General features: G+C 47.1%; 6 protein-coding genes across 17 annotated transcripts in view; 3 read left to right on the plus strand and 3 right to left on the minus strand.

Annotated features, from left to right (window-relative positions):
- The window catches only part of LOC122621232 (tyrosine-protein phosphatase 99A), a 234,771-nt gene extending 227,601 nt beyond the window's left edge, over positions 1-7,170 (plus strand). For 2 of the 5 annotated variants that reach the window (XM_043799032.1, XM_043799033.1), the window contains 6 exons: positions 4,056-4,345; positions 4,454-4,794; positions 4,858-5,024; positions 5,099-5,654; positions 5,712-5,980; positions 6,043-7,170. In XM_043799032.1, coding sequence (XP_043654967.1) covers positions 4,056-4,345; positions 4,454-4,794; positions 4,858-5,024; positions 5,099-5,654; positions 5,712-5,980; positions 6,043-7,084 — 2,665 coding nt within the window. In that variant the 3' untranslated portion in view covers positions 7,085-7,170. Of the gene's footprint in view, positions 1-1,918; positions 2,401-4,055; positions 4,346-4,453; positions 4,795-4,857; positions 5,025-5,098; positions 5,655-5,711; positions 5,981-6,042 lie in introns of those variants that run through there. The other 3 variants (XM_043799034.1, XM_043799035.1, XM_043799036.1) reach the window with 3 other exon arrangements.
- LOC122621233 (uncharacterized protein C2orf42 homolog) overlaps positions 1-11,972 on the minus strand; it is a 174,188-nt gene extending 162,216 nt beyond the window's left edge. For 3 of the 4 annotated variants that reach the window (XR_006326200.1, XR_006326199.1, XM_043799038.1), the window contains exons 1-4: positions 11,102-11,972; positions 10,421-11,041; positions 10,033-10,362; positions 9,867-9,978 (exon numbers count right to left, since the gene is read on the minus strand). Coding sequence is in view for 2 of the 4 variants with exons in the window: in XM_043799038.1 (XP_043654973.1) it covers positions 9,868-9,978; positions 10,033-10,362; positions 10,421-11,041; positions 11,102-11,971 (1,932 nt within the window). In the remaining 2 variants the exon portion in view is untranslated. Of the gene's footprint in view, positions 1-8,368; positions 8,981-9,866; positions 9,979-10,032; positions 10,363-10,420; positions 11,042-11,101 lie in introns of those variants that run through there. The other variant, XM_043799037.1, reaches the window with a different exon arrangement.
- On the plus strand, positions 11,733-13,438 carry LOC122621237 (tRNA-uridine aminocarboxypropyltransferase 1). Of its 2 annotated transcripts, none has more exons than XM_043799043.1 (2): positions 11,733-11,816; positions 12,355-13,438. In XM_043799043.1, the coding sequence occupies exon 2, from the start codon at positions 12,402-12,404 to the stop codon at positions 13,359-13,361; it is 960 nt and encodes a 319-aa protein (XP_043654978.1). In that variant the 5' UTR covers positions 11,733-11,816; positions 12,355-12,401; the 3' UTR covers positions 13,362-13,438. The 2 variants fall into 2 exon arrangements, with proteins under 2 accessions (XP_043654978.1, XP_043654977.1); XM_043799042.1 differs by lacking the exon at positions 11,733-11,816 and adding an exon at positions 11,990-12,117.
- On the minus strand, positions 13,373-13,991 carry LOC122621238 (signal peptidase complex subunit 1). The gene is made up of 3 exons (XM_043799045.1): positions 13,851-13,991; positions 13,648-13,794; positions 13,373-13,575 (listed from the first exon to the last, which is right to left on the minus strand). Exons 1-3 carry the CDS (start codon positions 13,872-13,874, stop codon positions 13,450-13,452), a joined length of 297 nt encoding a protein of 98 aa, XP_043654980.1. The 5' UTR covers positions 13,875-13,991; the 3' UTR covers positions 13,373-13,449.
- A 483-nt stretch (positions 13,992-14,474) lies between these two features.
- LOC122621731 (protein Diedel-like) lies at positions 14,475-15,006 on the plus strand. Its single transcript, XM_043799691.1, has one exon. It carries the CDS (start codon positions 14,494-14,496, stop codon positions 14,839-14,841), a length of 348 nt encoding a protein of 115 aa, XP_043655626.1. The 5' UTR covers positions 14,475-14,493; the 3' UTR covers positions 14,842-15,006.
- A 132-nt stretch (positions 15,007-15,138) lies between these two features.
- On the minus strand, positions 15,139-17,311 carry LOC122618991. Of its 4 annotated transcripts, none has more exons than XM_043795627.1 (4): positions 17,254-17,311; positions 16,045-16,421; positions 15,832-15,899; positions 15,139-15,758 (listed from the first exon to the last, which is right to left on the minus strand). In XM_043795627.1, the coding sequence occupies exons 2-4, from the start codon at positions 16,368-16,370 to the stop codon at positions 15,397-15,399; spliced, it is 756 nt and encodes a 251-aa protein (XP_043651562.1). In that variant the 5' UTR covers positions 16,371-16,421; positions 17,254-17,311; the 3' UTR covers positions 15,139-15,396. The 4 variants fall into 4 exon arrangements, with proteins under 4 accessions (XP_043651562.1, XP_043651565.1, XP_043651563.1 ...); XM_043795630.1 differs by having other exon boundaries at positions 17,223-17,291; XM_043795628.1 differs by lacking the exon at positions 17,254-17,311 and adding an exon at positions 17,053-17,215.
- Between the last annotated feature and the right edge of the window lie 321 nt (positions 17,312-17,632).

Here is a 17,632-nt window from a genome sequence, read left to right on the forward strand (position 1 = left end):
CGTGAGGAGCTGGAAAAGCAGAAGGTTGGAGTGTTGCCATCCCATTCTTCAAGTTACCCAAGTTTTAGAGCGGAAAAAATTATATTTTATTAAGCAAACAAAGGCGAATTTCTACAATTTCCTTTTCAATGCAAACAAATCCAAAGTGGCGACTGGACGGAGAGGCAGTCAGAACAAAAGTCGTCAGGCAGCAAAAAAAAAAAAAAAAGTGTGGGGGATAAAAAAGGGAAGGAAAAACCGAGGAAAGCGGTGGGAAAACATGAAAAGAAGGGTTTTCGCGTTTTCTGCGTGGGTGAGAGGAAATCTTCTTGCCGAACTCAATTCGCAGCTCTTGGCAAAATCATTTACATTCGCATTTACTTTTCTGCCTTGCCATCTCTGCAGAGCACTAATCAACGTTTAGTGGCTGCCACTGGAGGCACGAATGCCAGAAAGTCAAGGGGCGTGGAATATATTTTAATAACCGCTGGGGCAGGCTCACTAAGTACTAACCACACACTCCGGAAAACTGGCAACTTGGGCGCCAAGTGGAAATACTTTGCACTTTCTTGTGGCAACAATTTGCTGGCAGCAGCGATAACCATCAGTTTTAGCCAAGGAAAACCTCTTTTTGCAACAGGAAAATAGTTTAGCGAATAACTTAGACGTCATGCAGTAAATCATTATTGTGCGGTTTTATTCCAGGCATCTATATACTTTCAAACTTAGAATTTCCGTCACTTATCTATATGCGAGCAATGGGTATCTTATAGTCGACCTGACAGCATTCTCTTTTTTTAAATGATGAAACTTATAATTTCTAATTCCTCTAGAAATGGGAAACCAAGATGACAGAACTTGAAGGAATAGGAGTTAAAAACAATTTTCTATTTGCATTCAGGCACCGAGTCATAGAAAGCTGTTCCCTCTATCGAGGCCCCACCGTAGGTGGACTTCTGTGTTACTTTTTTATATCGAATGCAGTTGGGAACATTGTTTTTGTGTCGACGGCTTTATTTGCTGGCAAATGTGTGTGCGCGTGTCTGGTTTTTCGAATAGAACTTTTCCCTATGCCGAAAATAGAATGTCGAGTAGAGAGTCGGACAAGAAATTGTTTTTGGACAACGTATTGGTAACTGTTGCCAAAAAAAAGTTCCATTTCATGACAACGTTGCAAAAAGTCAAAGTGAAGTGGAGTGTGGGTGGTGCGGAAAAGGGACAGTTTTCCACTAGTTTTTCCCAATTTCCCTCCCTTTGCACTGACTTTGGCAACGCTATCGATGAACCAACTGCCAGCGTTATCAACTTTCCATGGGCAAACACCGCCCAATGCAACTTTCATTGAGGAAGTTGTCTGGCCCAATCGATCGATTAACAAATATTGACTCCCCATAAGGCAGTATGCGTTTGCAATTAATAAATTAACCTCTTTGCTGGGTAGCAACAAAAGCGCACAACAGTAGATTTAATTAAGCAAACACGGGAGAGCAAATGCATTACAATTGTAAATTGAAAAGGTCGAATCAATGTCATGTACAGATAGGATTAACTGCAGTATAGTACTTCAACTGGGATTGTCACAGTTTATACTTTCTACAACCACCTCCAAGAAATATTTTTACTTGAATTTATAAATATGTACCTATCTTTAATTACCAATTTCAATTTCAGATAAGAACCTTTTTTTTAATGACATATATTAGTAAACATTCTTAAGCAATGGTCACTGAAGCAAAGTGGAAAGGGCAACTGGCTTTTTACGAGTGGCAGTATAAACGTGCCAGTTGTTATCAAACAGCTGATGAGGCAAAGCTCGAAAAGCTCGCTCACTTCATCATTTTCTATATCTCTCAGTCGGGTTGAAGATCGGGGTACTGAGGAAAAGCTCCGTCACCGCGCCGATCGCCAATTGCCCCGAGTTCAGTTCTCCAAAGCACGCGCCTCTATAAGCACGCAGATCCAAAGATACTTCGGTCGCACCCAGCAAATAAAGAAAGAAACCAAAAAAACGAAAAAACCGCACAATAATAAACCTTATCAATAAACAACGCTGTGCAAGAAGAGCGATAGGTGCCGAGAGACACCTGTAGTGTGCTCATTTCGTCACAACAACGGCCTCATTGAGACAAACTTTGTGCGAGAGTGTGTTTGCAGTTATTGCGTACTATTTTTGCAGTGAACTGGCGACACTGCAGTTGCCAATATGACGTATGACGTAATTTGTGCCAATATGTAGGCGAAGATCGCGGGTACACGCAGCGAAAAAGGGCGGCGCATGCAACGCCACACTATGTCGGGTAGCGGGGGAAAGCGCTGCAGCAGCCCCATGCTGCATGCCACATCGGAAATTGCTGGTGCAACTGCAAGTGCAACACAGCCGCGGCTGTTGCGCCGCAAGTCGCAGCGCGGAAATTGGTTTACGTAAGTTTTTCGCAGCCCTCACGTGTTTGCCCAACTAAACGACGAAAATCATAAAGATTTATTAACAGAAAGCCAGGTTGCATATCAAATGGCTGGGGCTGGCTCAGAGTTGCGAGCGGAAGTTGACAAATATAAATAAATAGATTTGTTGGTGCGTAATAGAGACGCGAGAAAAACAACAAATGTCTACGATAAACAAGCGCAGAAGTCAAGAAAAACATATGTAAATATATCTGCATACTCTATGTGGCGGCGGAATTTCTTATTTTCTAGTCGGTTTTTTCCCCCATTTCGGTACTATTTACTTTTCCGTCGACAGCCAAAGTAAACAAAAACCGCATGGCCATCTCCCGTTGATAAGAATTATTGAAATAATTATCAAAGTTCTCGATTCGCCAGTTCGCCGGTTCGAGTTTTGTTTATGCCGCCCAAACTTCGCAGAGTAAACAGAAAGCAAGTTCCTTCGAAATTCCTACGACGACAGATCAGTATCGCTTTCAAAACACTCAGGAATGGAGAGCAAATCTTGGGAAACAAACTTTTAGTCATCGAATTGCTGATGGGGAAATGTGTGAGTTGGTTGGGCGATAAGCAACACCAAAGAATAAGAAATAAATAATTTATATTTATTTCTATGTGGAACGCTTATCGTGTTTTAGAAATTTATTAAAAGATTATTCAGCCACATGCCAAACTTGCTTTACTCCCTTTTAAAGGGAAACTGGCCGTATTTTCTGGGGAATGAATCGATTTGTATCAATACAATACAATACCATTCAGATCGAGATTACGAGAGCAATATTCTTCGCAAAGTGCAACGAGCCACAACACGAAACAGAATGAAAAGTTGGCAGTACACTTTCTCCCAAGGCTGCGGAATCCCGCAGTGAAATGGAGGCGAACTTTGCTGGGAAGTTGCCAAGTTGTGCTGGCTGCTCGAGTGCACTTGTAGGCGAAAGTTGGTCCAAAGTTCTGCGCGCTCCTTGTAATCGCTTAAGCCAATTACAAAAACTTAACCTCAATTTGTGTATAGCAATTGAACGGGCATAATGCCTGTCCGCCTTTTCCCATCACTGTCACTCATTTGGCGCAGTTTGGGGCCAGTGGAGAGTGTCCTGCCGAAAGGATTCAGTCGCTCTCTCCTCACGCCCGACTGCCAGCGAATGCCATTAGTGCTGACCACCACCCACTTCCAGCTATCTCGCCATCACCTGCTCCTGCAGCATTTTCACCTGCTTATTTATGCATTCTGATTTTGTGAGGAGCTTGTCGTCGGCCACGCCCACCTGACACCTTTCGCTGATTCGCCCTAACTGATTGCAGCTGCTTCATAGTTTCCAGGCTCACGACTGTGGCAAAGAAAATTATGTTTTCCCTGTTAAATAGAATTTACACTCCTTGCAAAGTAGCCATTTGAAAGGAGACTTTTGCCACTGGTCAGTGAGAATTCCGCTCCAGGCAACTAATGGGATTGAGTTTGAAGAGCAGTAGCAAGCTTCTACACAATATATGTAGGTTAATGGGAACAGTCAATGCTAGGACACTCTATTTATATTTCTACTGAGAAGAGGTTAATTTAGAGATGAAAAGTCACTACAAGACTCATTCTAAGACAATCCTTTGTAACACCTGGCATTTCCCTTCACTCCTTTCAGCAGAAAGTGCTTCCATGCGGCCTACTACTACCTGGACGACCCGCCACACCATCCGAATGCCCCCCAGGTGGACTGGGAAGTGCCCGTGAAGATCGGCGACGAGATCCGCGCAGCTGTGCCCGTAAACGAGTTCGCCAAGCACGTGGCCTCCCTGCACGCGGATGGGGACATTGGATTCAGCCGGGAGTACGAGGCCATCCAGAACGAGTGCATCAGCGATGATCTGCCATGTGAGCACTCGCAGCATCCGGAGAACAAACGCAAGAATCGCTATCTCAACATCACAGCCTGTAAGTCGTAGCTCCATTAGATAACTACTTTTAATGACCGCAAGCTTTCAAAGCGTAATGGGTTTTTTTATAACGAATAATTATTGTTAAATTGCTTGTAAATCACAGATGACCACAGTCGGGTGCACCTGCATCCCACACCGGGCCAGAAGAAGAACCTGGACTACATCAATGCCAACTTCATCGATGGCTACCAAAAGGGACACGCCTTCATCGGCACCCAGGGTCCCCTGCCCGATACCTTCGACTGCTTTTGGCGCATGATCTGGGAGCAGCGGGTGGCCATCATAGTGATGATCACCAATCTGGTGGAGCGCGGCAGGCGCAAGTGCGACATGTACTGGCCGAAGGATGGGGTGGAGACCTACGGCGTGATCCAGGTCAAGCTCATCGAGGAGGAGGTCATGTCCACGTACACTGTGCGCACCCTGCAGATCAAGCACCTGAAGGTGGGTTTACTTTAAATGGCCTCTATAGTTCAGATAGTTAACATCATACATCCCACATCTCAGCTCAAGAAGAAGAAGCAGTGCAATACCGAGAAGCTGGTCTACCAGTATCACTACACCAACTGGCCCGACCACGGCACCCCGGATCATCCCCTTCCTGTGCTCAACTTTGTCAAGAAATCCTCGGCCGCCAATCCCGCCGAGGCTGGTCCCATAGTCGTGCACTGCAGGTGGGCTAACTCGCTTTTAAGATCCATAGTATTCAATCTATAGTTACTATATTATATTTCCAATTCCTTTTTAGCGCTGGCGTTGGACGCACTGGCACCTACATCGTCCTGGACGCCATGCTCAAGCAGATCCAGCAGAAGAACATCGTCAACGTCTTTGGCTTCCTGCGCCACATTCGTGCGCAGCGGAACTTCCTGGTGCAAACCGAGGAGCAGTACATATTCCTGCACGACGCTCTGGTGGAGGCCATCGCCTCCGGGGAGACCAATCTGATGGCCGAGCAGGTGGAGGAGCTGAAGAACTGCACTCCCTACCTGGAGCAGCAGTACAAGAACATCATACAGTTCCAGCCGAAGGACATACACATTGCATCCGCCATGAAGCAGGTGAACTCGATCAAGAACCGCGGCGCCATCTTCCCCATCGAGGGTAGTCGGGTGCACTTGACGCCCAAGCCGGGCGAGGATGGCAGCGATTATATCAACGCCTCCTGGCTGCACGGCTTCCGGCGGCTGAGGGACTTCATAGTCACCCAGCATCCCATGGCGCACACGATAAAGGACTTCTGGCAGATGGTCTGGGACCACAATGCACAGACCGTCGTGCTGCTCTCATCCCTGGACGATATAGTAGGTTGAATGGCATTGCTCATCGAATCGTGACACTAATCCTAATGCACTCCACAGAACTTTGCCCAGTTTTGGCCGGATGAGGCCACGCCCATCGAGAGCGATCACTATCGCGTCAAGTTTCTGAACAAGACCAACAAGAGCGACTATGTGAGCCGCGACTTTGTCATCCAGTCGATACAGGACGACTACGAGCTGACGGTCAAGATGCTCCACTGTCCCAGTTGGCCGGAGATGTCCAATCCCAACAGCATCTACGACTTCATTGTCGATGTGCACGAGCGCTGCAACGACTACCGCAATGGACCCATCGTCATTGTGGACAGGTGAGTTCAAGGCCCGTTTTATGGCTCTGAAGTCATTACAAATCGTTCCATCTTTCTCGTAGATATGGTGGCGCCCAGGCGTGCACCTTCTGCGCCATCTCGTCGCTGGCCATCGAGATGGAGTACTGCAGCACGGCGAATGTGTACCAGTACGCGAAGCTGTACCACAACAAGCGACCCGGGGTGTGGACATCCAGCGAGGACATCCGTGTCATCTACAACATACTTTCATTTTTGCCTGGCAATTTGAACCTGCTGAAGCGCACGGCGCTTCGGACTGAATTCGAGGATGTGACAACGGCCACGCCGGATCTCTATAGCAAAATATGCAGCAATGGTAATGTTCCACAGCATGTCATACTGCAGCAGCAGCAGCTGCACATGCTGCAGTTGCAGCAGCAACACCTAGAGACACAGCAGCAGCAGCAGCAGCAACAGCAGCAGCAGCAGCAACAACAGACAGCACTCAATGAGACAGTCAGCACACCGCACACCGATACTAATCCAAGCCTCTTGCCCATTCTGTCATTGCTACCGCCCACAGTCGCTCCTCTGTCCTCCAGCTCATCCATCACACCACCACCACCAAGTACTCCAACACCATCCCCACAGACCATCCAACTGCCATCGCCATCAGACCTGACCCACCAGATCTCACCCACAGTCGCTCACAGCCATGCAGCATCACCAGCCACGCCAGCAACTGCAACTGCAAGTGCGAGTGCGAGTGCAACACCAACGACTCCAACTCCAACGACACCAACAGTCCTACCCACAATACCGACAATAACACCACTCGCATCCCAGAACAGTTTAACCCTTACTAATGCCAATTTCCATACTGTTACTAACAACGCTGCTGATCTGATGGAACATCAACAACAACAAATGCTGGCCCTGATGCAACAACAAACGCAACTGCAACAACAATACAACACGCACCAACATCACAACAACGTCGGCGACCTGCTGATGAACAATGCGGACAACTCGCCAACCTCCTCCTCACCAACGACAACGATCACCAACAACAATCATATTACGAACAACAATGTCACAAGCGCAGCGGCGACAGATGCTCAAAACCTAGATATTGTAGGCTAAACTAAAGATAAATTTACATATTTACAGAGAGGGAATTTAAATCATTTTATAAATGTTTAAATATAAATACTTAACTTTAAACCTTACACCTACGTACATAGCGATGTATTTATTAACCTTTAAGTCGTTTAAGTGAGAGCAGAGCGTCTAGCGCTGTGTCCATAAATTATTCGTTCGCCCTGTAAGCTCATGTTTTACTTTAACTTTACAACTTATGCCCTCAGTTAGTTTCCCCCAACTAAAACCATCTAAATTATTTCGTCTTGTGTAGTTTTTTATATCGTAAACATAGGTTTTTATACACCATACTTTACCCACATTTAGTCACAAGGGAAAAACATGAAGCGACAGAAAGTCAGAAGCCGTAAAGCAGTAAAGAACAAAAAATAATCGCAAATCTAAAGTGGAAACGTAGCAAAATGCACAAATTGAACAAGTAGAGTTAATAACATATTTGTCTAATCATTTATATACGCTGATTACATATAACTAACGTTAATGCAGGCTAATGCTGCACACACTTGTGCCATGATTTTTTAAGCCCCCCAAAAGCTCCTATTAAAGTAATGATTATTAGTTGAATTGCCGAACCAACTAACCTAGAGTTTGGTTGAGCACCTTTTTGCATTTCGAATCGATTCAGTCCGTCCTAGTATCTGTTATTCTTTTTGCCTTCCTATCAATTGGTTCCAGTTTAAATGCAGTTCAATACAAGAAAAGTGAAACTCAAGCAAACCTAGCTACAAATTAATTGCGAATTTAGTGGGCAATACGCCGAGTTACCGAGCACTTTACACCACTTTACACCACACATCACTGTAAATCCCAATCAAAGCTAAATAATCACACGATTTCCGCACAAAGCACCAGGCATCACGAAAATTTGTAAATACAGCTAAGGCCGGAAAACAGATAGGCAGATAAAAGATACTGTAAAAATGTGGTCAAATGTGGCCGGAAAACCCAAACCCATCACTCTGCAAAGCTATTGAGCTAATAAGCTAATAATATTGTAAAAATAAAAAGTAAAGTAAGCAACAGCGATAACTAAGTGTAAATCTGCAAGTAGTCGCAAGCAAAGTATTATTAAAATATACGATACATGTGAAAAGCGAGATAAAAGAAAATCCCAATGAAAACTCAAGTTTAAGTTTTGTTTTCCTCTATCGATGCACAGGGTGTTTCCACGTTACCAAGTTTCCATGTTTCCATATTTAATAGACCCGACTAACAGCGTAATATTAACCTGTACAGTTCTTAAAGTTAGCCCCGGATGTGGATACGAATTAGGCTTAAACCTAGCACTCTGAATTGCCATGGCTAATGGTCTGGCAGTTGTCCAGATCGGGCAGATAGCAAGTATATCTCCCCACACAGCAAAGCGAGTAGAGCGCAAGTAATTTAGTGAATATTTTTACATTTTATATGTAAAGTATTAGTGGAAAAGAAGAAACATAAGAAACGATAAACAAACATGTTTTAAAGACTGGTTTTTTGTACACTTTAACTTGAATAAGCATGTATACTGATTATGTAAATGAACGAATGTCAAAGGTCCTTCAGTTTCCCCCCTTCCCCGCCAAGATCCATCCCGTGTCCACCCCACAAGCGCAAGTAGTCAGACTACTTGAGGATGCAGACCCCGTAGATTCGAGCTCGATTCGGGCTCGATTCGGGTGGGAGGAAGGAGCACCCTTCAATCTGATCGTATCAATCCAATCATTTGTCAGCTGATACCAAATAGGCGACTCTACATATTAACCAACCAACTAATGACCAATTTTGTGAGATTATGTTTCTTAGGCACTAGACCCGACTTAGGCTAAGACTACTTATACGCTAGGAGGGCTTGTAAATTTCTCATACTGACACCGGCAATGGTAACAAATGCTTCATCTGTAATATAACAACAAGAATCATATTATTTCGATACGATATACGATATTGACAAAAGAAAAACTATGCATTTTAACTGTTAAACACATAAATAGTAGTACGTACGAAGAAACTATAGGTGGATATGGATATTTCTATGCATTATGTACATAATGTTGTAAGTGTGCGATGTACGTCGCAGCCAAAGAAAAGAAAGAAAAGCTTAATCAACCGCATTGCGATGGAGCAATGATCACACAGAGTTCTACCGAAATCCCCCAATTAAAAAGTGCACACTCTTTTCGAGCAAATGGAAACCTTTCCACGACTAAACTACCTTCACACATTAACTAAAGTAATTGAGAATGATACAAAACCACAGATGCAACAGATTATCTAATTGACGGTGTTATGCAATTTATAAATGTGATGAATGTCAAAGTTAAGCGTAAACAATTTAAAAAAAAAACCAAGAAAATACAAAAGATACAAAAAAAAAACAGAATTATTAAAAACGATTCATGAGAAAGAGCTGAATGTAGCGAGAACTTAAGTAAGCATGCCCACGATTTTAGAGCTAAGCAAATAGATAAAGATACAGATACCCAGAGGCAGACCATAGATTTTAAAGAACGAAGCATTTGCCCCAGAACCTGACAGGATCTGTCAGGTGGTCCTGAAAGTAGGGACTTTCCCGCAGCTTGTAGAGGCCACAGCAGCAGGAGGATGCGACACAAAGATCGGACAACGTCTCGCGATAAACAGAATTAATTATATGAATATATGTATGTATATGTATGTACACCTAAGCTAATCGTAAGCCAATGAAAGTTGAAATGGACTAAAGATAAATGGAACAGACAAAATCGAAAGCGTCTAAATAAAGAACATCAAATTGCAAACTTACCCTAGCTGGGCGATCGTGTCTCCACGGTGAACTCCACGCACATCAGCCCAAAGTGGCTGCGGGGCAAAACATCCGGGGTCCAGCTCAGCAGGACTCCATTCCCGACGAAGTCCTGCAGAATAGAGGTTTATTATTATCCCCCTTTTCAGTTCGTGTGCAAACCCACCTTTGGAGCCGCTTCGAAGACTATCTTAACCATGTGCAGGCGGAGTCTCGGGTAGACTACACGCTTTTTCGGCTGACCCGGCGCCTGTGGCTCGATGGGTGGACGCACGTAGGGAACGAAATGGCCATCTGCATGCCGCTCGAAGGCGCGATCCAGCTGCAGTTGGATGTTGGAAGTGCTGAAGATGCGCTTCGCGGTGTGCGGACTCGCAAAGTGCCAGGTGTACTTGCTGAGGCCTTTATGCTTGCCCGATTCTATCACAGTTATCTTGTCCAACGGCCGTCGTTTGATTCCAGTGCTGAAGCTCTTGCAAAAGTGCGAAAAGGTTTCCTGTAAAGATACACAAAAGGGTGATAAGTAGGAAGCCAAGCTTTTCACATCCGTTTACCTTATGCACGTGGAAGTTTTGGTGCACCGAGCGCTTGGTAAGCGTGGCGTTTGGAGTTTCTAATGGCTCGCAACTCTCGTTTAGCAGCTCGATCACATGATCCAGCCATGCCGAGTAGGACAAGGCCGGCTGAACGGAATCGTCTAAGCAAACGGATACCGTTGATGCCGCATTGTTCACTATTAAATCCCTTTTGGCCGGCAAAGAGGGCTGCTTCAGGGACTTTACTTCCGTCACTATTTCCGAGAACTTGACCGGCGTCTTCTTGACCACCGATATGGTGGCCAGTTCAATGGGCAACTGATCGGTGACCACAGAGGGCGTGGCTTCGGTGAAAATGGGCGGAGCAGCTAGGATATTGTAGGGTTCGCTAATCAAGGGCAGCTCTATATCCTCGCTGCATATATCCAGCTGATCGGTGGGCTGGAACTGATCCATCAGTTCAATATTGCAGTCGGTTAGCTCAATGGGCTCCGCATAAACATCGCAATTGGACAGGAGCTGCGAGTCGTTGGCATAGTGAATCAAGGCATCGTTGGTGCTCGAGGTGCTGTGAGCAGAAGTGGCGGCCTGCATGTTGTCCAGGTTAAAGACGCCATCGGAGAGATTCGGCAAGGGAAGCTATAGTTATATGAAACACGAATAGGTTAAAAACTGGGCAGGCTGGGTGGTGTAACTCACATCTAGTTGATCGCCGAACACGAGTATGTCCACCTGCGGGTCGAACTCATCCACCATGTCCAGGCTGAGCCTCAAGTCCTCGGTGGCCACGTCGCCCAGCGGAGTTTCCAGCTGCGAAGGCATCCAGAAGTTCTGCAAGCCACTGGTGAAGTGGCCATAGACCCGTTTTCCCTGCGGCGAGCTGAGTATCGCAGCCAGCACGAGCAGCAGATGATCGCAGATCTCGTCCTGCATCACCAGCGAGTTATCCGGCTCCACAATGATCTTCAGTTTGCGGCAGGCGCAGGCGTAGCTGCTCTTCTTCTTGGACAAACCATTGGCCAGGACGGTGACGTGCAGTCGAGCAGCTGGAAAGGACTCGGAGCGATCGCATTTGACGGCGAATGTGGAGTGATTCAGCCGCTGCACGCCAGGCAGGTGCTCCTCCTCCTCGGCGTACTTGTACAGCTGCCAGAGGTGCTGCTTCTGCTCCAGGCTGATGTTCAGGTTCCACAGCACCTCGCGGGACACCCGGTACACCTGCGCCTTGGCGAACTCGGTGCCCAGCTCGCGGCAAGCCTTCACATGCACGCAGTCCGCCGGTTGGCCTCCCGTTTTCTGGCACGCCTCCACGAAGCACTCGGCCTTGCTGGACACCACTGCAGCATCCGGCTGCAGCGACAGGGTGACATCCTGAATGACCACGAAGTTCCGCGGCTGCTGCTCCTTCTCCTTGGTACGCAGCGAGTATACAGTGGAGCCTGGCCGCAGCGACACCAGGTGCACGGCGTCCAGGACATTCCTGCGCTGCGGACAGGCGGCGTTCTTGCAGATCAGCGCCCGGTTTCCGTTGATGGCACCACAGTGAACACACTTGCGAATGCCGCGCATTGTTCTTTACATCTTTTAATTCGAGAAAATGGCTCTTGAAGTCGTTTGTTAGTTTTCGCACAACTTTGCCGGCTTTTGATTTGTTTGGCGCAATGTGACCGTTTGGCTGGCTGGTGCAAGCAGGGCTGGCAAATCAAATTCGACATGTATGTTTCAAAAGAACTCATAATTGGAAGTTACATAAAAAACAGCTAAAAGTTAACTTGAGCTAAGTATAATTGATATACGCACTTGCTTCTCTTTTACACATTATAATCTACACATATTTTACGTTTATTATACATGTCATACGGGCTATTCCAGCAAACTTGTGTAGAAAGTGCCTTCCAGCCCTGGTCACCTCAGCCGCTGTTTATCGATAACTAAACTGGCAATTTCCACAGGAAATTTGTTATTTCAAGTTGCAATTTGAAAGTGCTTTTCCGCCACAATGACGCATCCGCTGGAGGCGCCACAGCGCAGCCGCAAGTACCCCTTCGTGCACATGCGCATCTCGGACCACAGCGTGCTGGACACCATCGAGGGACGCCACAACTGCCACCTGTGCAACCGATCTCGCAAATTCTTCTGCTACAGCTGTTACGTGCCGGTGGGCGAACTGGCGGAGCTGCTGCCCCGCCTGGAGCTGCCGCTGCAGGTGGACATTATCAAGCACAAGAAGGAAATCGACGGCAAGAGCTCGGCGGTGCACGCGGCCGTTTTGGCGCCGCAGCACGTGCGCATCCACACATTTCCGGACATCCCGGACTACCGCGAGGAATCGGGCGTGGTGCTCATCTTTCCCAGCGCCACAGCGCTTGCAGTGCCTCAGCTCTTTGAGCGAAACGTCCGGCTGCAGACCGGCGACAACTACGGCCTGCCCAAGGGCCATCACATGGGCACCATGCTGCGCCGACGAATGGACGAGGTGGAGCTGGAGGAGCCGCAGGCGCGGCGAACCTGGACGCTGGACAACCTGCCCATTCGCCGCGCCGTGTTCATAGACAGCACCTGGAACCAGAGCCGTGGGATCTACGCGGACGAAAGAGTGCGCGGCCTGCGCACCGTGGTGCTGCAAAATCGACTGTCTCAGTTCTGGCGCCATCAGCGCGGCAGTCCGCGCTGGTATCTGGCCACCATAGAGGCCATCCACCAGTTCCTGCTGGAGGTGCACATCAATGCCTGGGGCCTGAACACACAGTACCGCGGCCTGGACAACCTGGAGATCACCGAGAGCTTTCACCAGCTGGCGGCGCCGCTCCGCACGCAAAGTGGCATCGAGGATGTGGGCAGGGAGGCGCCGTACAATGGGCAGTATGACAACCTGCTGTTCTTCTTCGCCCACATGTACGATCTCATCCACAAGTACTACGACCACAACGATCTCATCGCCTACCGACGACCCATCTAGTTCTCTAGTCGTTCTAGTTCTAGTATGTAGTTTGTATTGGATAGTGAGAAGTACACGTTAATGCTGGCCTAGACCTAGACTACGGCTACTACTGCTTCTTCTTCTTCTTGCCCTCGTCCCCGGACTCGGAGCTCGACGACTTGGCGTCCGTCTCGATGGGCTTCTGCCACTTGAGCGCATTGCGGCGATACAGTGGCCACGGCGGAATGGTGATCTGTGTGTGGAGCATAACAGGCGGTTAGCGCTGGAGGCTGTGGAGCTATTAAGCGATGGAGAAGCTACTCACCAAGGAGGAGAGCACGAAGCCGGCGCCCAGGATGTACACCGTCTGCGAGAACTGCTGCACGAATGCTCCGTAGATGAGGCCCACGATCCCAAAGAAGGTGATGATGAAGCGCGACCAGCGCTCCGCCTTGCCCTGTCCGGCGAAGTCCTGCGGCAAGAGTGTGCGGTTAGACGTGGCCGGGATTGCGGTGCATGCGTACTTACCATATGCGTCTGAATGTCCAGCATTTTGTGCGATTTCTCGGTTGCAAATCAGCGATTTTCACGTAAACAAGTTGCTTTGCGGCACGTCAGCAGCGGATTGGTGTGACCGTGCCAGCGGAAAATGCCAAGGTGGTGGGAAATATACCGGAATTGCCCTTATGCCTAAATTCCCTATTTTTTCCAATTCACAATTTCCCTCTTTTACAAAATTTATTTATTTTTTTATCAGGAAACTATTTATCTTTCAATTATGTTTTCTATGCAAGTTATGCACTTTTAGCAAACTAAATAAGTTTAAAAAATGACGAATTATTGTATACATAAATGATGATTTCCTATGCAAAACCTTGCACTTCAAACCTGGCATATTTATGCAAACTGATGGCCCATTTGAACTAAACACTTCGAATAAATATGTACATATATTAGGCATTATATATGGTATAAATGGTTGCTTATAGTTAATCAGTCTCTAATTTAAGTGGCCAGTAATGCAGGAATGCAACTAAAGTAAAATTCCGGGGAACTGGGCCTAATCAATTTTCCGACTAACTGGCAGCATTTTCGCCAACTTTGCAGTTTTCCTGTATAAAATGGCAGATTCCCGAGGGAAAAAGCATCAGTTCCCAAAGGAAATCCAACAATGACATCCCCAATTGTGACTCTACTGCTCGTCGGGATCTGCTGCCTGAGCTTCGTCCAAGTGGCCAGGTCGGAGTGCTGCTCCTCCAAGGAGGTGGTGACCTACAAGATGGACAGGGGCGACTGCGAGGACGTGGGCGGCCATGGAGACTATCCGCTCAAGTGCGAAGTGACGATCTGCGCCGATGGCGTCGCCCAGTTGGGCACCTACTGCGGCCAGGGATCGTGCAACATCTTCGGCTGCAACTGCGATGGTGGCTGCTTAACTGGCGAATGGTCCGAGGACTTTGTGAGGAAGAACCAGAAATACGGAATTGAAATCATTGCAGTCAAGTGGATTCCATGGTAGTAACTTGTTTGGCCATAAAGCAACATTTCCAATCAATAAAAAAAAAGCATTAATTGCAACCCAAATGCATAGCATTCAGGAATTACTTTATATGTGCATGAAACTGATAAGGTTCCATGTTCCACAATCAATCTGAACTAGGAACTTTGTCTGCTGTTAACTAGAACTACACAACTATCATCTAAATGTAAAAAATTTGGAAGCTTTTTGTGCAAATTTTTTAATAAAATTCTATAACACTTTTTATGAAACTGCAGCTGTAATGTGTGTTTCCCAACGACGTTCACAGTGATTCGCTTCACTTCATATAAATATATATATTTATTAGGCTTTATATATAATGGTAAAAATGGTTGCGATTTAGCATATCGCTCGTTATTCATACAAACATTTGTACAATGCGTTCATAACGTGGACGTTCTGGCTGTGTGTCTACTACTAAATAAGTTAAAAGGCTACATAAGAATGTGCGGTGTGGTGTTTCTTATAGTCGATCGTTTCCTAATTTAAGTGGCCGGGAATGCACTGCTTCCGATGCATGGCACAAGTTGAAGTTCAAACTCGGGCGGCCTTCGTGCGCCGCAGATGGATGACGTTAATCACGCAGATGACCAGCCAGGCAAACAGGGCGATCCAGGCGAAGACCAGGGTGAAGTAGAGGCAGACGGCGGTGTTGATGCGACCGTAGCGCCGGCGCTCGTACGAAATGCTCTCCACCAGGTAGTCCATGAAGTCGAAGACGGCCGCGCAGGAGAGACGCGACTTGATCACGGGCACTATGTTGCCCACGCCCTGGATCTCCTTCAGCAGCGACTCCCTGTACTGCTTGCAGGTCACCTCGAATCCGTCCGTGAATACGGCCGAGTAGACCAGCTGGTACACGGCCATTATCGCCGAGATGACGGTGGCAGGCAGCCCTACGAAAGTCAAGTATTACACATGGGAACTATGGAACATGGGAACTATGTCGGCTGCTTGGTGGCTACTCACAGTAGTAGGGCGAGAGGCCATCGGGCGTGAGTTCCGACTCGGTGGTCACCACGATCATGTCACCGGAGCTGCAAGCAGAGGGAAGTACAAGTGATTAGTTTATGGCAGCATTACTCATCCGCCGCGTGCTCAGCATTAGCATGCGGCCCACCCAGACGCAGACGAATGTGGCCAGTCGATTAACCCCATTGACCCGCAGACACCCGATCTTACCGCTGCCGGATGGTGGCCGTGCCCGCCTTGGGCTTGCCACGCCCAATGCACATGCGATAGCCGTGGTAGATGCCCAGCACGAGGGCGAAGATGAGGGGCAGCAGGAGGCCGAAGGTGGCGAAGTGGCAGTAGGCGATGTTGCCGCCCTCGAAGCTGTTGAACGTGCTCTTCCCGTGCAGCACGCATCCGCAGTTGGTGTCCGGACAGGCGTTGAGCACGTACTGCCAGTGCATCCAGGACACCGCCGAGGTGATGCAGCAGATCAGCGAGGACACTATGGCCAGCGGGTAGAGGAGGGACAGGGCTCGCTCCGCGGAGTACGACATCGTGGGTGTGGGATCGGAACGGATTGGATCGGATCGGTTGGCTCCTGGGATCTGAAGTAAGAAGTAACTATATCAAAGATTGAATGCAGAGTGATAAAGAAGTAGTACGTCTTGGGGTTGCGCAAGAGACAAGTGGCTTATCCCCATCTGATGCCCATTAAGGTCAGGCTGATCTTGCTAGAAAGTGGAGGCAAAGTGCTCAACTAATATTTATGGTAATGAGTGGGTTAGACCTAATTAATTGGGCAATTTCGAGCACTCTTAATGCCCCATAATTGTAATTACGCTTAATTCATTGAAGACGATTGCCTAAGCGGAATTGTGGGTGGTTTCGTTCGAAATTTTACCAAAGGGGGAAGTACACTATTACTATCTATAAGAAATTAGATCAGATTTATGCAAGCTTAGTAGGAACTTAAGGTTTGTAGGGGTATTTCTCACAGTCAACGAGTTTCCAACCTTAAATCCTATATTCCTAAGATACAATATACTAAGATACAAGATAGTAAGATACAAATTGTTTAATAACTGCTTTTTCGAGGATCGTGAGTATCCCTAATGAGTTGCAACTTCGATTCGATAACTTTACAACAACAACTCCTAGGGCGTCTTTAAGCCGCACACACACCTGCTCACACACCCGCACACACACACAGAGAACAGGTTGCAACGCGCACTGTACCAGATATAAACAAACTGCAATGTTTGCAGCTACTGCTTTTGATTTTCAGTTGAACATGCGAGCTCTGGTTGGGCAGAGGGGTGAATTGTACGTTTAGAAAACTTTTAAATCACATTTCTCACAGAATTTGGGGATAAACAGAAAAACTGAACTGCACTGCTGACACATACACGCACACAGGCGCACTGCAGGCACACCTACGTTTATCGATATCGATAGGCGGGCAACAACAACGGGCAGCAACCGAGCGATTGAGCGGCGGAGAAACGACTGAAATGTTCGAACAACCGTTGCTTCACCACAGCGTTCTGATCAGAACGGGCGAAGGCGCTAGTGCAAAGGGTTAGCGCGGTCTGGCAACGCCGAGCGGCGCAATTCAAATGGGATTTCCGTTACAAGTGATCTGCGTTTGAAAGTAATTATTACTTTATTTGTAAACTAATAACTAATAAGCTAGATCGCATTTCATAGATTAAGTTTCAGATCTGTGTTTTGGTTTTTGTAAAAAGTGCAGTCTTATCTGTGAGAATTATGCATTTTTTCATTTGCTCCTAAAGTGAAATTCCGGGAAACTAGGCCT

This window comes from Drosophila teissieri, chromosome 3R (assembly GCF_016746235.2).
Source record: "Drosophila teissieri strain GT53w chromosome 3R, Prin_Dtei_1.1, whole genome shotgun sequence".
In the NCBI taxonomy this organism is placed as follows: Eukaryota; Metazoa; Arthropoda; class Insecta; order Diptera; family Drosophilidae; genus Drosophila; species Drosophila teissieri.